This window comes from Corylus avellana, chromosome 7 (assembly GCF_965113065.1).
Source record: "Corylus avellana chromosome 7, dhCorAvel1.hap1.2, whole genome shotgun sequence".
NCBI classification, from domain to species: domain Eukaryota; kingdom Viridiplantae; phylum Streptophyta; class Magnoliopsida; order Fagales; family Betulaceae; genus Corylus; species Corylus avellana.
Window position 1 is genome coordinate 22,980,966 of NC_142496.1, and position 16,986 is coordinate 22,997,951.

General features: G+C 35.6%; 1 protein-coding gene and 1 pseudogene across 2 annotated transcripts; both read right to left on the minus strand.

Annotated features, from left to right (window-relative positions):
- Window positions 1-1,006: 1,006 nt before the first annotated feature.
- On the minus strand, window positions 1,007-4,115 carry LOC132185064 (cytochrome P450 734A1-like; annotated as a pseudogene). The gene is made up of 4 exons (XR_015912885.1): window positions 3,633-4,115; window positions 3,191-3,435; window positions 2,122-2,485; window positions 1,007-1,425 (listed from the first exon to the last, which is right to left on the minus strand). The product of XR_015912885.1 is annotated as a cytochrome P450 734A1-like (transcript).
- Window positions 4,116-5,324: 1,209 nt separating this feature from the next.
- On the minus strand, window positions 5,325-10,490 carry LOC132184882 (cytochrome P450 734A1). The gene is made up of 4 exons (XM_059598667.2): window positions 9,986-10,490; window positions 8,763-9,007; window positions 6,448-6,811; window positions 5,325-5,846 (listed from the first exon to the last, which is right to left on the minus strand). The coding sequence occupies exons 1-4, from the start codon at window positions 10,472-10,474 to the stop codon at window positions 5,427-5,429; spliced, it is 1,518 nt and encodes a 505-aa protein (XP_059454650.2). The 5' UTR covers window positions 10,475-10,490; the 3' UTR covers window positions 5,325-5,426.
- Between the last annotated feature and the right edge of the window lie 6,496 nt (window positions 10,491-16,986).

A 16,986-nucleotide genomic window follows, 5' to 3' on the forward strand; every position in this document is an offset into this window, starting at 1 on the left:
CCTTCCCAAAGCACTCAGAAGTGTTCAGAAGGACTTCCTTAATCAAGTCCGGGTCAGATATTGCCAGCCTCGGCTTTGACCCGAACCAGTACAAGAAGGTCTTCCCGTACATGCCTGACCACCTGTAGTAGAAAGGAGCCACACGGTGAAGGATATCGTGGGACAGCTGGGACTCAAACTGGATTGGCTTCGTTTGAGCCTCAGCGTAGATGCGTCGGATCTCGGCTGAGTTCCCGAAGATCGGACGGTAGCCAGGGCCTCGTATGCCTTGCTTTCGAAAGTGGTTCTCCAACCTCCACGGAACCCATATGATTGAGTATACGAATTTCAAAAGGAAGACGAGCAAAATCGCAAAAAGAAGAAGAAGAAGAAGAAGATGCATGATGAACTCTTAGAGAAACAGAGAAAGAAAGAGAGATTTTTGGTGAGTGATGAGATAGAAGGCGTCGATAAGGTTTATTGTAAAATAATGCATTGCCCACGCTGCTAGTTCTAGTCTCCTATAGGAGTACTCTTAATCTTTTCTTTAAATAGATACGACTTTTGATATATATAACTTCAAAGTCAGAAAAGGAAAGGCCGCCGAATATAGAGTTGAAATGAAAATGGCTAATGCTAAATAACAAATCAATTACAAAAAAAAAAAAAAAAAGTCATTATCTTATTAGGATGACGTTACATTATTAATTTATCATTGAATTAATTATTATTAAGAAAAATTAATAGTGCATTGATAATGAAAATTACCAGGGACGACGTGAGCTCTGGCACTAGCTTATTTGGATGACCTCTAGCCACTAAGCCATTCATACTTTGACCTCACGGTGACTAGTTTCGTCATTGTTGTTTACATATATCAAACTTAGTACCATCATATCTCATTGTTTCACTGAACACAACCATGTCTTCAATTTTCAAATGTTCAACTTGAAATCTTGCTATTGGGTTTGAATAATATATACATCTAGATGGTAAAACTAAACATTTCTTAAGAGTCTTCAAGTTTTCAGCTTGAAATCCTACTGAAGAGTATTTGTGCACCATATTGAGGCTGCAAGGTTGCAAACAACACTGGGGCATGAACATAGGTTGGAGATACAACAAAGGAGAACCGTCGAATGATCATGGCTAAGACGATTTTGGCCTCAACCATGGCTAAATTTTGAGCTACACAGACTCTAGGACCCAACCCAAAAGGGAGAAAAGTGCTAAATGCTTTCGACGCTCCATAAATCTCAATGGGTTGAAGTCATTAGCATCTTCCCCCCATATCTCAGTGTCATGATGGACAGCAATCAAGGGCAAATAGAGTTGTGTGCCAGCATGAACGTCGAGGCTCCCTAGCTTCACATTCCTACACGTTTGCCTCAGAAACGTCATAATCGGAGGATACAGCCGAAATGTTTCATTCAGTATCATGCTCACCTGTTCAAAATCCCAAGCAATAACAGCATGTGATCAATGAATAGGAAATGCTTCATAAAAAGATATCTCACATTAATAATTACTCCTAAAATTAACAAATATCTATTTACTCTTTTTATCCCGAGTGTTGTTAGGGGTACTACTGCTTTTATTTTAAGTTTCCTAATACATCAGTTCATGTAACACTTACTACGTTAGTTTGTAGTACATGCCACGTGTATTTTCATGATAGTTTGTAAAGGGATTGTGATCAAAATTAATGTAGTACCGCGAACATTTTCCTTTAATCGATCATACATTTTTGGTTCTTTTGAGAAACCCATGGATCATGCATGCATGTCACTATTTCTATTCTTCACTTTATTTGTACTCCTGTCTTTGTCCATCCTATTTGAGGGCCAAATTCTCATTGAATCAATGAAATTCAAAACCCTATATATTGAGAGACAAATAGCAACGTCATTGTAATTGGATTTTACTATTCATTTCACTCTTAAACTAACATTTATTCTTAGAGCATGTGATTTTCACGTGTATTTTAGGCATGATTAATAGAGCGTTTGATTCAAAATGCATGTGACAATCACATGCTTTAAGAACATATGTCAACTTAATAAAGTGAGTTAAAAGAATTTCTTCCGAATAAATTGTATTTGTACTTTAAAAGTTGAGAGATCGGCGAGAATTTGAGTGTACTATTGTAAGTTCATTTAATTTCTCTGCAACAAGAAGCTCAGTGTCACCGAAGATGTGAACCACTTCTTCCCGGGCCTTGGTTTGCCATTCCTGGTGCAGTGCTAAAAGAAGAAGTGCCCAAGTTAGAAGGTTAGCAGTTGTTTCCTTCCCTGCAAAGTAGAAGGTCTTGCATTCATCTATGATTTCCTCAACCCCCAACACTTCTTCTTCACCATCCTGATTCTAGTAAGAAGACATTCATAGACCAAGAAGATTTTTTGAGCCCTCTCTTGCTGTTTTGTTGGTCTCAATCAGCATCCTTTTAGAATCACGAGTTTGCTTCTCTAGCCTCCACATTTCTTTGTTCAACTTAGTAGGCAAAAACCTACGAATTTATCATAAGAAGCCAAAGAATCAATTGAAACTTATTGCAAGAAGATCAAGCCTTTATGAAAACTCATTTAGCTTATATCAAAAAGATAAAGGGTTAAATTCATTTTCTAGTAACAACCAGCTCTCTCGTTTTTAAAAATTATTGTCTACGGTTTTATTTTAGTCCTTTTGTCTATATTCTACCCAAGAATTTAACGGCTCGCTACGTCAAAGCTATTCAGCGTCTGCCACGTGTCTCCCATGCCACATGATTGTTACCATGTCAACATTTCTTAAAATAAATAAATAAAAAATGGTGTTGGATGATCTTCCCCTGCCACCATTTTTTTTTTTTTTAATGTTTACTTTTTCCAATATCCTTTTTATTTTTTTTAAGCAATGTTGACATGGTAACAATAACGTTGCATGGGCGACACGTAGCAGACATTGAATGGCTGTGAGCTGTTAAATTTTTGAATAGAATATAGACAGAAGGACTAATAGAAAAATCACATGGACCACTTTTGATAATTTTGCAAACTAGATAGACCAAAAATGTATTTAACCCAAAAGATAAAAGCCAATGTTCCAAGGAATTAGAGTACTCAGGGCAATCGGTATAAGCAAAACATGGGTTCAGCCAATCCTTTTCCAGTCAATGCCAAAATAGTTGACCAATAACCAATGCTAGTATGAAATTCCAGTTGAGTTGAATCACCTGAACCCAGGAATGTATACACTTCTGGTTGCCTTGGAATAAAGCTGCACCTGCTGGTCTTGAAAGTTGAAAATGGGCTTCCCCTCATCAAAGCTGCTTCCAAAAGCTGTTTTTGATATAATCTCAGCCAAGAGTTCATGAAGCTCTTTGTACACATCCATCTCAAACTCCTCTCTGCCTCCTCTGTTTTCCTCCCACTCATTGAGCATCTTTGCAGCACTGGCCACTATTTCTGGTACCCAACACTGTAGAATACAATAACTAGAGAGCAGGAGGGCAGTTTGGTCACATATTTGATGTCAAATTTATTCCAAGAACACCCATATCAATTTAATAAACTGATTTCAGAGAAAAAGTTTGGCCAAACAGTTTATATCACCCTTTGATTCAAATTAGCAAAATAATGTCTCGTAAAATAGGACTACGTAGTTCGAGTAATAACCTTAACACGTTCCATGTTGAAGGCCTGGTTTGTGATCCGTCTATGGATGGCTCATTTATCGCCCGTAAGCCCAGGAAGTCCCTGCGCAAAGAGCAGCTTAGCTAGGGGGTTCTGAGGGGGCTTTACAAAGGACCCAGAAATGTTCATTAGCACTTCCTTTATCATGTCCGGGTCAGATATTGCCAGCCTCGGGTTTGACCCGAACCAGAACAGGAAGGTCTTCCCGTACGTGCCCGACCACCTGTAGTAAAAAGGAACCGCACGGTGAAGGATGTGGTGGTCAAACGGGATTGGCTTTGATTGAGCTTCAGCGTAGCCACGTCGGATCTCGGCTGAGTTCCCGAAGATAGGACGGTACCCAGGTCCTCGTATGCCTTGCTTTCGGAAGTGGTTCTTGATTCTCCATGGGACCCATATGATTGAGTACACGAATTTCAAAAGGAAGACAAGGAAAATCGCAAGAAGAAGAAGCATGGCGAACTCTCTGAGAGAGAAGGAAAGAGTCGGTTTAGTGTGATGAGAGATAGAAGGGCGTTGAAAATCTTTAATCGTAAAATATTGCATTGCTTTGCCAGCCCTGCAAAATCTATTCTATTCTATTAATGGATATAACCTTTTAAGGCGACTGTTCGCCTTTAAAGCACATATCTCGTCTGAAGAGAGATGTTGTAGAAACGACCTTTGTCTATCGCGTTGAGGGAAAACTTACCGCCTCAAAAACTCAAATGTCACCCCCGGAGAGTGATGCTAGCTGCAACGGCGCCGTTTCTATAGCAAAGATAATGAAGAATTGTGTTGGAGCTGAGGACTTCCAGATAGTATGCTTGGAACCTGGAGGTAGATGATTTTTGTTGTGATTGTGTATTGGGGCTACTGTTCGGCTGCAGATTCAGAGGCTGTAAGGAGGCTGCATTCAAATGTTTCTGCAAATTTGAGAGCCAGTTGCTGGTCGGGTGTTTTCTTAAGTTTGTTGCATCCAGCATTTGAGAATTTCCTGATTTTTATGTGGTGTGTTGTTTGATGGAAAGTTGGTTTGGTTGGAGTGTCTGTTTAGTATCTGTTTCTGGTTTTTTCCGTGTAGAGTCGTTCAAATGTTTCTGCAAATTTGGCAGGTTCCAAGCGAGTCCCGGTCTAGTCGCGAGTCCCGAACAAGTCCCAGCAAGGTCCTGGGAGGGTCTTGGCAGGATCCATCAATTTGAGAATGAGATGTTCAAAGTCAAAAAATGGTTTTCACCATTTTTCGAAAATTAAAGAAGAATTTTCGGTTAAAAGGGAAAATATTTTTCTTCGACCATTGTTTTACGTCGTAATAAATACCGTAAAATGCAAAAATCATTTTTTGGAAACAATTTTACGTTGAAGTGAACGGAACTTAAGAATAATACTAATAATATTATTTAGTATATTATTTGAGATAATGTGACGGTAAAAATTAATTTATAATTTTTATTTATTGTTTTACAAATGCTAATTTAATGGCTGATTTTTAATACCATATCAACAAGGTGTATATTGGTCCACTTAAGAGCCTATTTAAGATTGCATTGAAAAATAGAAATTTTGACGCTAGAAATAGCTTTAAAAAAAAAAACTTCAATCGGCATGGTCCCCAGCCGATTGAGTTACTCTTTAAAGACCTTAACGCAATTTCAAACAACTATAAAATTAAAAATAAAAATCGTAGGCCAAAAAACATGTCTTCCGATGATTCCATATATCATTTATTAATGTCATAAACACACACTACCAAACTGCTGGGATACATGGAACATACACAAGCTGAGGCTGCAAGCTTCAACCAAATATTCTCCTGAATAGGAGTTGTGCACCATGTTGAGGCTGCAATGTTAGAACCAGCATGGGCGCATGAGCATAAGTTGGTGACAACCTAAAAGAATATTGCCGGATGATCATAGCTAGGGCGACCTTCGTCTCAGCCATGGCCAGATTCAGACCTACACAAATTCTGGGGCCTAAGCTAAATGGAAAATATGAGGCCAAATGGCTTCGAGGCTCAGAAAATCTCATCGGGTTGAATTTATGTGCGTCTTTTCCCCATATCTCAGCATCATGATGGACGGCGGTCATGGCCAGATAGAGCTGCGTGCCGGTCGGAATATCCAGACTCCCTAGCTTCACTCTTTTGTATGTTTGCCTCAGCAATGCCACCGTCGTAGGGTAGAGACGAAGTGTTTCATTCAGTATCATGCTTATCTGTTGAAAAAGACCAAAAAATTGTTTAGTTTTTTCATTTATTCAATAAAAAAATGTTAATATAATGATTAAGTGATTAAATTTACTTCTTCCTGTCAGCTTAAGCTTTTGGGATAACTGGTAATTTAATATGATATCAGAACCAAAGGTCCTGAGATCGAATCTTAACTTCGTCAATTTATCCAAAAGCATTAAAGTAATGATTAAGTGATCAAATTTACCTCTTCATATCAGTTTAAGCTCTCCAATTCTATTCAAATGAACCTAAATGTTTGTGCAATAATGGTTTGAGAGAGAAATTTGAGTTAGAATTTCAATTACCATTGAAAACACTTTCCTACTTTTAACACCAAAATCACTAACAAACAATTTAAGATACAAAAATCTTTTCAAATATAAATCCTACCGAAAAACACTTCTCACCTTTATACTACATCAACCATTTTTTTCAAACTAAAGTCAAAACAACACTTTTCAAAATCATCATAGACATAGAGGATTGAAAGACCAACACTCTATTTATAATGTTAATTGAACTTACTAATTTGAAATTGTCTTTATGTTTTAAGATTCAAAACACTCAGAGAGAAATTGAACTTACTATTTTGAAGTCGTTTAAGTTGTCAGCAGTGGGATGCTGATTTTGTCCACAAATGCGGAAAACTTCTTCCCTTGCCTTGGTTTGCCATTCTTGATGGAATGCAAGAAGGATGAGTGCCCAAGTCAAAAGATTAGCGCTTGTTTCCTTTCCTGCAAAGTAGAAGGTCTTGCATTCATCTATGATTTCCCCCACTTCTAACTTCTCTTCTTCGCCATTATGACTCTTGTGAGAAGACATTAAGAGGGCAAGCAAACTTCTTGTATTTTCTCTCCCTTTGCTGTTCTTCTCGATCAGCATCCGAATGGCTTCCCGTGTTTCCTTCTCCAGTCTCCACCTCTCTCTATTGTTCTTAGTAGGCAAGAACCTGTGAATTAAATTTATCATTCACTTATTAATGGAGCCAAAAAGTCCATAGCAATAGCGTCTCATCGGCCAAAATCAATAAACTTTGTATATAGAATGTAGTAGACTTAGGGCTTGTTTGGGTGTGTGTTTTAGGGGACTAAAAGTGCTTTTAACACAATCTCAAACCTATCATTTCCTAAAATTTTGAGATTTTGGATGGAAAAATGATTTAAAATGATATGAGGATCGAATTCGAATCATGACTTTACAAGTTGTCTATATTTCAGTTCAAATATTTTATACATTGGGTTTCACTTTCATGCCAGAATTGCTAGGGCTGCAAGTGTGAGAGGACGGAGGACCTAGGGGTGGCAAAATGGGTACCTGACACGACCCGATTACGACCCGCGGGTACCCGTTACACGATTAGCCTATACCCAGACACGACCCGTTTAGCTAAACGGGTAATCGGGTTTGACACGATTATGACACGAAAATAGCCGGGTAACCTGACACGACCCGTTTTACCCGTTTAAAATAATCGGGGTCTAGTCGGGTAGATACGACCCGACACGACCCGATTACCCGAAACTATAAAATTAAAAAATAATAATAAATAAATAATAAATAATAAAAAATAAAAAATAAAAAAAATTCAAAATTGTAATAATAATACTAATACAATAATACATCAATATAGTCAATGCAAAAAATTGAGTTCCAAGAGATTAAAGGCTTTAATAAAGGATATGAAAAAAATATATATATCGGAAAGTGACTGTAATTGACAAATTGTATTCCAAAAAAAATTATTAAACTCATAATTTCACCTAAACTTAAAAGTTAAAAGTTAAAACAAGTAAGTTCATTTATTATAAGTTCATTTATTAAAATAGTCCACTTATTATTTAGTCCCACATGTAACAAAAGTGTTAAAAAATTAATTTAAACAATGAAAATCACAGTTTTCTTGTTGGCTTTCTCTTTTGTTGGTAAATTATGTATTAACTTATTTCTTGAAGCAGGCTTCCTTGTCCTTAAACGCTGAAAATGGTAAAGTAAGTCTTAATTTCTTAAAGGTTGTACTAAAAAAAAAAAAAAGTCTTAAAGCCAGTAAGTTAGTAAACATGAGGAGTCCGCAAGGCAAAAAAAAAAAGAAAAAAAAAAAGTCTGTAAGTCTGTAAGTTAGTGTAAACGTGAGGTGAGGAGTCCGCAGGACCGCAAGGCAGAAGAAAAAAAAAAAAAAAAAAAAAAATCTGGGTGAGGAGTCCGCAGGACCGCAAGGCAGAAAAAAAATAGAGAAAAAAAAAAAAAAATCTGGGTGAGGAGTCCAGGACCGCAAGGCAGAAAAAAAAAAAGAGAAAAAAAAAAAATCTGGTGAGGAGTTCGCAGGACCGCAAGGCAGAAAAAAAAAAAAAGAGAAAAAAAAAAAAAAAAAAAAATCTGGGTGAGGAGTGAGGAGTCCGCAGGACCGCAAGTCAGAAAAAAAAGAAAAAAATCTGGGTCTGGCGGGTCGCAAGGCAGAAAAACAAATAGAGAAAAAAAAAATAAAAAAAAAAATCCGGGTCTGGCGGGTCGACCCGCCAGATACGCACAGTAATCGTGTCTAGCGGGTCGACCCGCCAGACACGAAATTTTCGGGTCTTAATCGGGTAGACCCGATTACGACCCGAACCCGATTAGCCCAAATCCAATACCTGTTTTTTCGTGTCGTGTTCGTGTCGGATTCGCGGGTCGTGTCAAAATTGCCGGCCCTAGGAGGACCCCTACGAAACTCACCTGTCTGAGTAGGTGCTTGGACATATAGGCTATTAGGCCCCATAAAGGATCCTCTAACAATTCAAACAGCTAATTGTTGTGGATCCGAATCCCACTTGAGAGAGTATTAAAATGATTAAGTATACTTAACTAGTGATTTAACAATAAGGTAATTAAGCTTAATTAGGAGAATGTTTAATATATATGTTCACCTATAACCAGGAATGTAGACACTTCTTAAACCTCGGGAGACGAGGTACAATTGCTGCTCTTGTAACATAAAAATTCTCTTCCCTTCCTCAAAACTGCTTCCGAAAGCCGTTCTAGAGATAATGTCAGCTGAAAGGAGATTAAGTTGTTTGTGCACATCCATCTCGAATTCCTCTCTCTCTCCTCTCTCTTCTTCCCACTTCTGGAGCATCTTTCTGGAACTAGCCACAATTTCTGGCACCCAAGCCTGTAACACCATCTCTCTTTATCACAATTTATCTAACTTATACTTCAAAGATAATATTAAAACTATATGAGCATTCATCTTTTTTAATTTGCTTATTATTACTTAATGTTAATGCACTATACAAACTTCATGACTATTTAAGGTTTTTTTTTTGATAAGTGAGTATTTATTGTTGAGGAATGTTGCTCTTCTCAAAAATTTCTCTAAAATTTGCTCCTCAAAATGATATGTCACAATCTCATAAAATAGTGACATATTTTTCAAAATAATAAATTGATTCAGTTTACATGCTGTTATTTTAATAACAGCATGTATGTTGTAGTTTAATCAACGGTTAAGATTGAATCTTAAAGTTGACTTATTTTTAGAAGCTTTTAATAGGAGAGAAAATGAAGAGAAATTTTGAGAAATTCAATATTGACCATTGATTAAACTATAACATACATGCTGTTATTTTAATAACAGCAGGTAAGCCGGATCCTTCTTTTTGAACTCATGCTTAGATATTTCTTTAAAACCATGTAGAGCATATTTGAAATTGTATTTGAGAAATAGAGATTTTAAGTTATGATTTTAAAAAGTAATGAAACTTTTACCAAAAGTGCATTTTGGTAATTTTTTTATTTTTTTACCATTCAAAGTGCTTTCAATTTTTTTTATTAATCTGATACTTTTTTCTTCAATTTTTTTTTTTTTTTTTTAGTGTTAAATGCATTTTTAATTAGTTCAAAAGTGCACCCGGCAACCCGAGGTCTTAACCACCAACTTTAATGGTAGATATGATTCTTGCTTACATTCAAAATAGGGCTGTCTAATAAACTAACTTGTGCATTTAGAGCATGAAAAATGCATACTCCAAGAATTCATCCAAAATAAAAAATAAAAAAATTCTCCAACCAAATTTAAAGGAATTTGTAATTTTTTTAAAACCAATTTGAAATAATGTGTCTCATGAAAAAAGGATAGGCATTACATTACCTTAACTCTCTCCATCTTGAAAGCCTGGTTTGCAATTCTTCTGTGAAGAGCCCATTTGTCACCCACCAAAGTAGCCAATCCTTGTCCAAAGAAGAGCTTAGTGGAAGGGTCCTGCCTAGCCTTTTGAAACGACCCGCCCGAATCCATTAGGACCTCCTTGATCATATCTGGATCGGCTATAGCCAATCTGGGCTTTGACCCGAACCAATACAGAAACGTCCTTCCGTACAGACCCGACCACTCGTGGTAGAAAGGAGCCACTCGGTGAAGTATGTCGTGGTCCAAAGACATTGGCTTTGACTGGGCGTCGGCGTACATGCGGCGGATCTCGGCCGTGTTTCCAAAGATCGGACGGTAGGCAGGGCCTCCTATGCGTTGTTCGCGGAAATGGTCCTGGATTCTCCATGGGACCCATAGTATTGAGTGAAAAAGTTTGAAGAAGAAGATGATGATGACGACGAGGAAAATCGCAAGAAGAAGTAACTGCATTGTGGGAGCTCACCAAGACAGACTAGGTCAGATTCAACGGCAGTTTTCAGAGAACCAATAATGGAGTCAACAGAACCGCAGAGGAACGTGGCACAAACACAAAACTGTTTTAATATGTACTTTGCTTCGTAAACCGTGAATTTGCACCCACATTGATGCCGACCACGCAACGACCTTTTGTCCTCGGCCAATGACGTAACTCGTGACGTAATTTATAAATAGAAAAATATTAAGGGTCAATTTTTTTTTATTTACCTCGTATTCACTTATAAATTAAATAGATTAATTATTAAATTTGTGAGGTTTACTATTAACTTATAAGTGGTTAATATTACGCACGGCAGTGTGAGTGCACAGTGCCTCATGCTGGTTACTATTCACACCAGCATGAGATACTGTGCACTCACGCTGCCATGCATAATATCACCACTCTTAGCTTATAAGCCCACAAATCTAATAATTAACTTTATAAGATGAGATAGGTCAGATATGGTTAAATAATAAGTGCTTAAGTGTTGCTTTAACTTTTTGGAAAATTTCAATGGTGGCCTATGATTTTTTATAACTTGTATAATTATACTCTTAAGCTTTAAAATGCGTCAATTTATGGTTATTATTTTTTTAGAAGTTTACAATGTCAACTCTCCCATCAAAATCCAGAGTTAAATAAAATAGTTAATGATTGAAATTTTCAAAATATCCTTATGATATTTATACAATTATAAAAAATAACTTGAATTTGAATGTAATATTTTATGAATTTCACTAGTCACGTGTTAGGATTTAACGTCATATTTGGACATAATTATTAATTTTGTAAACTTTTGAAATATGATAACTTTAAATTAACATTTTTTAAAGTTTAAGAGTGCGATTGTAAATGCATGAAAGATGAATGATAAGTAAAAAATTTCCTAACTTTTCTATTACAAACTAACTAGCTAGTTGACTCTAATGTGTTAGTTTGTTAATATTGCGTAGGCCCTCACGTTAAGTTTTTAAAAAAATTATAATATTTTAAGGGCATGTTTGGATGTGTTTGAATGGCCTAAAAGTACGTTTAATACTCAAAAAGTAAGTTTGATAAAAAATAAAAATAAAAAATGTCTGTTTGGTTAAAAAAATTGAAAGCGCTTTTAAGGGTTCAAAAAGTACCCTTTTGACAAAAGCTAAAGCTTAAAAAAAAAAAAAAAAAAAAAAAAAAAAAAACTGAAATGGATTAGATATTCGGACAAGTTTTCCCTTTTTGCCCAAGCAAAAAGAAGAAAAGACCCACCAAAGTTACTAAGTTTTATATGGAAATTTTTATCCATTTCATGGATCTCACGGATCGGTAGGGATATTTTCATAATATAAAAAAATATATGTGTGTGTCCGTATGCCCTACTCCATTAATCCATCACCTACTCAAAATATTTTATTAAAATTTTATATAATTTTGCTATGTACCCATTATATATTGCTAGGAATAATGACATGCACATACATTAATATATGTGACAAGCTCTTGTAGTTATTAAATCCATTCTTATTAAAAATATATATGTATCAATAACTACCAAATCATATCACATCAGCGTAATAAAATATTGGAAAAACTTTACTTACTCCCTGAATTGTTATTCTTTTTGCAATGTTTTCTTAAAGTTCAAAACTAATGAACTTTTATTTTATTTTTATTTTTTCAATGTCCCTCTTCCATAATTTTTCATTAAATACCAAAAAAAAAAATCAATATATATATATATTAAATTTTTTTGCAAAGATTGAGGCATGGTTGTTTTTGCAAAATACCGTTAAATTCAGATCAACGCCTTAATATTTGTAATTTTTTCTATTTCTTTTTTTCTAAAACAAATGGGAGTATTTTGTAAATTTTGTTAGGATTTAACGGAAAATTCTAATAGAGGTAAGACATTGAAAAAAATTTAAAGTTCGATATATTAAAATTAAGAGAAATTAAACTTTAATAAGGACATTACAAAAGTGATAACAAAATTAAGGGATTTAAGCCAAGTCTGCCCTAAAATATTAGTGTGAAATATATAGCATTACTCTACTTCTATAGAATATGTCGTGGACTTGTGGGATTTTTTATTTTTTGGTAGATATTCTTCATAGACGGGGGCACACTAGTGATGCCCAATAGTAGTAGGCCGAATTAATCCCACCCACAAGAACTCCCCAAAACGGTATCGTTGTGCATGCCAGGGCCCTGGCCCGTACTTGAATCCGTTATAACATTATGAAGAATCCATGGTGTGGGGTTAACCGTGGTAGGAGTTGTCGATATCCTGCCAAACAAAATAAAAAATACTTCTTCGTCACGTCACACCACAAAATTTGAATTTGTAATTATTATTAATTTTTTTTTTTTTTACAATTATTGAACAGATATGGAACTTATTTATTAATTATTGGTATTAGTAACATTTCTCTTTATTACTTATTTTGATAATTTCTAATGAATAAGCTCCATATCATTTTAGTACATATTTCTTAGTAAAATATTTGGTACTCATAATATTTTTAAAAAAATAAAAGTAAAATAAATAAATAAATAAAATTATAGATGGAAAGATGGTCACGCGGGTGGCCACTCCCTTATGGGGTTGGAGGCCGGACGGGGTGTCTCCACCTCGGCAAAGGGTGGCAGTAGGGTGGAAAATGGTTTTTTTTTTTATTATTATTATTATTTGTTTTCAATTTATGAACATACATAGCATAATGGCATTACTTTTGATACATGCACATGATTTTATTGGTTTTGCATAAAGAAAATATCAACTTGCATTTCTACTGTTAAAAACTAGACGAAATGGCATTGTCAGATTTTTAGTTGTCAAAATTAAAAATCAAGTGAGTAAAATAAGGGTTACTTTTTTAAAAAATAATATCGACTTAAAAAAAAAAACACCTTACATTCCCGTATGAAATCTCCATCGTGTTTTCAACCATTTATATAGCGACAAGACAAAGCATTTTGCAGGATATGGACAACTCCTACCTTGGTTAACCCCACACTACGGGTTCCTCATAATGTTACGACGGATTCCTCGTAATGTTATTTTTCGACTATCAAGCCCTAGTTTTACAGCACCGTAGTCGGTTGAATACTTCGATGAATTCGTTATTGTTTCTTTTTTAATTAATATAATCAAGAAAATAGAGGATTTTTTTTCTTTCTTTTAAATGAGTAGAAAATAGAGCATTTAATTGACACTTTTTGGTGATTCACTCAAACTTCCCCACATTTCTTTGCGTGTGTTGCTGATCTCCTCCGCGCCAACTTTGCCGTCTACCGTCTTCTGCCAAGTCTTTTCACATGTCCCCACCGCGATGTGCTTCTAACGCGACCCATGCATCGGCTTCTAGCAAGCACACGATCGACTTTTCTTTCGACTGCTGTCATCCGTCTAGTGTGCTTTTATTTTTTTAATTTTCGATTGTATTGCTTTGATTTTCCCTATATTTTGGTTGGGTTGTGTTGCTTTCCCTGTATTTTCCTTGTTTTTCTTGCTACTTGTAATAAGGTCATGTTCTCTCTCTTGATCTGCTCGCTTGTTATTTTGGTCCAAACTCCTAGGGTTGTGGATGTGAGCGATATCCTGGTTTCGGGTTAAGGAGGATGTGTGTCAGCATGAGGTCATTTTGATCCCATGGTCGAGGAATAAGAGCTACCTATGCATTAGTTTGTGTATGCCTAGCGCAGCAGATGTTTGACGTCTTTGATGTGTAATCTTTTAGCTATGGCTTTAATCTTTTAGTTTTGGGTAGGATATTTCATAATGTTATATTCTGTGATTGTGAGAGTTTTAATGCTCTTTGACTTCTCTATTTTTTTTTTTAATTTAAAAAAAAAAACATAACATTTTATTCAATAATACCACGAGCATAAAATTCTTACATCACATAGCAAAGTTTTTGATTTCTCTATTAATAAGATTAGAATGATTTTTTAAAAAAGAAAATTGAAAAAAAATAAAAAATAAAAAAAAGTTTTATTAGTCAACATCGTACCATAACAATATTGGTCTTATCTTATAACCATTAAATAAAAAATAAAAAAAAAAAATAAAAAAAAGCAATGAAATTGCTACGACTAAATTTTCATGTGAGTGATGTTGACTGTTGAGTGGAAGATTTTTTTGGGGGAGGGGGGGTGTGGATAAAACCGACCCAAACATATTGATTATTGTATCACCCAAATTAATGATAAAGGATTGACTCATTTAAAGGGTCATCAAATTTTTAGATTCTCATTTAATAGATAGCTATTAACAACGGATCCGGATCCGGTTAATGGCCAAAATGGCCTTAAGAGATCCTAGGGCCATCAAGGAGACGGTCGTTCCATTATAATAATAATAATAATAATATTTTATTATTTTACTTTTAAAAATAAATACAAAACAAAATAATAATAAAATTCATTTTCCTCTGATGGTACTCCCATGGGGCTCCGACAACGCCAAGCAAGAGCTGGATCTCGGCGTTCCGGCTTCCGAAGATGGTTGTCATGGAGTGGTGTGATTTTTCAGTGTTTGGCTTCATCCAAGACTTCATGTTTTGCCATGACCTGTTGGTGCTCTTGTTGGAGAACATTTCTTCTGGGATTGGGTTCTGTTGATTTGGATATGATTTTATTTGGTGCTTTGATTTGTGTTAACGTTATATAATACACCAATATCTCAAAAATATCCTATTGTGTTAACGTTATATAATACACCAATATCTCAAAATATCGTAACCCAATGATTGTTATATTAGCGTAATGAGATATTTATAAAATGAAAGTCCCTTCTATTAGGATGTGGTGTAATTTACAGCATTTAATAAAAATTTGACACATTAGATACAATGGAGATGAAGACACGGTATCATTAATTCAAATCAATATTTTGAACTTTTTTATTAATTATAACACAATGTCCACTACTTATCACCCGGCCCCTTCCGAGCTCTCAACACAAGAGTTTCCAAAACAAATCAAGACGGCGAATCCGATAGTTCTATCAATTCGTATTTTGTTAAGAGAAATTATTTAGCATGAGAGTTATATCAATTTGCATTCCATTAGAGGGTGTAAACAACTCTACTCACATCAGGGACGTGATCGATTCTCTTGTACAAGAGAATATTAATGTGATTAGAAAAAAAAAATGTGATTCTTTTTATAGGGACCTCATGCTGACCTCACGCTGACCTAACTTTTCTCACTTTTGCAGGGGCCAATCACTCATGGCGCCATGTAAAAAATTGGCATCAAAATATCTTATTTACACTATTTAAACTTAATCCCAATCCTGCAAACGGGGCAAAAGAGTTGTGCTCTGTTTTTCTTTGTCTTTTTTTTTTTTTTTTTTTGTTGGGCAGCACGTGCTGATTCTTACGTACGTAAAACAAAGGTACATACTATATATCAACATGGTTCTTGTTTTTTTTAAAAAAATTATTTGAAGGAGGTGGTGTTGACAGAGGTAGATAGCTCATGCTTGCCTGTTTCCAATATAAGAAGCCACGGCCCAGCAGGGGTGGCAGGGTGACAGCAACCACCGGGCCAGAGACCCACCCACCATTAAACTGTCGGACCCCACTGCTCAGAGGGCATTATACAAAGGGGAGGGGGGGAGGGCATCAGCCAACTCACCCAATTGAATGCATTTGGGCAGACTCATCGGGACCCACCACAGCCGGTGTCCAAACCCTGTTTCAATTTCACAACAGGACCACACCACCGAGAATATCCATCACCCCCCAAAAAAAAGACACCGGCATCAATCCCAACCCCAGCGATCGTTTTCTTATTCATAAATTTTCAAGTTTCAATCATACCAACAGGCAACAGTTTTCGTAGTTTTTTCCTATTTTCCTTCTCTATCCTTCCTAAATGATGATCTGCCAAAATTTTCAACGACAGCATTGCGTGTGTGAACGTGAGACTTCTATTTGGATTTAATGCTTTCAGTGTAATCAGTTATGGGCTTATTGACGACTCCATTTATATTTCATTTTCTGGATCGCATTTGACCCACTTTCGACCCTTCCTTTTCATTTTCTTCGATGATCATCAAATTTTCTTTTCTTTTACTCTATTATTTTTTGTTTTCTTCAAAAACACATTAACAACATAACGGGGCCATGGTCCTAGTGCTTTTGGTTACATATTAGATAGATACTTTATACTTTTGCATGATTCACATGTTTATTTGAATAGAAATCTTTTGATAATCTTTCACTTGATTCAAAGTGTTTGTTTGATAAGAAAACCATATGATAATTCATTGCATACACCAAGAGCCTGAGCCTTCCTAACTTTAACAAAGAAAAAAGTCTTGAGAGCAAGTTTTAGAGTGATATCTGTCAAACCCACATATGCATTTATCGGGAATTAAAGCAAGTTAGCTTTTAACTCAAAAGCTTTCATGGGCAATGAATATCTACACAAAATCACACATGGGGAAGTAGAAATGTTAGTAGAACAACAAAACTAGAAAATTGAGGCATGCACG

Bases quoted from the DNA above. Each gene is read 5' to 3' on its own strand.
- LOC132184882 (XM_059598667.2), bottom strand. From the start codon at position 10,474: ATGCAGTTACTTCTTCTTGCGATTTTCCTCGTCGTCATCATCATCTTC. The intron at 9,008-9,985 runs GTAATGTAATGC...ATGGTGTTACAG, and splicing joins TCAAGATGGAGAGAGTTAAG to GCTTGGGTGCCAGAAATTGT. The intron at 6,812-8,762 runs GTGAACATATAT...TTTAATTCACAG, and splicing joins GTCTACATTCCTGGTTATAG to GTTCTTGCCTACTAAGAACA.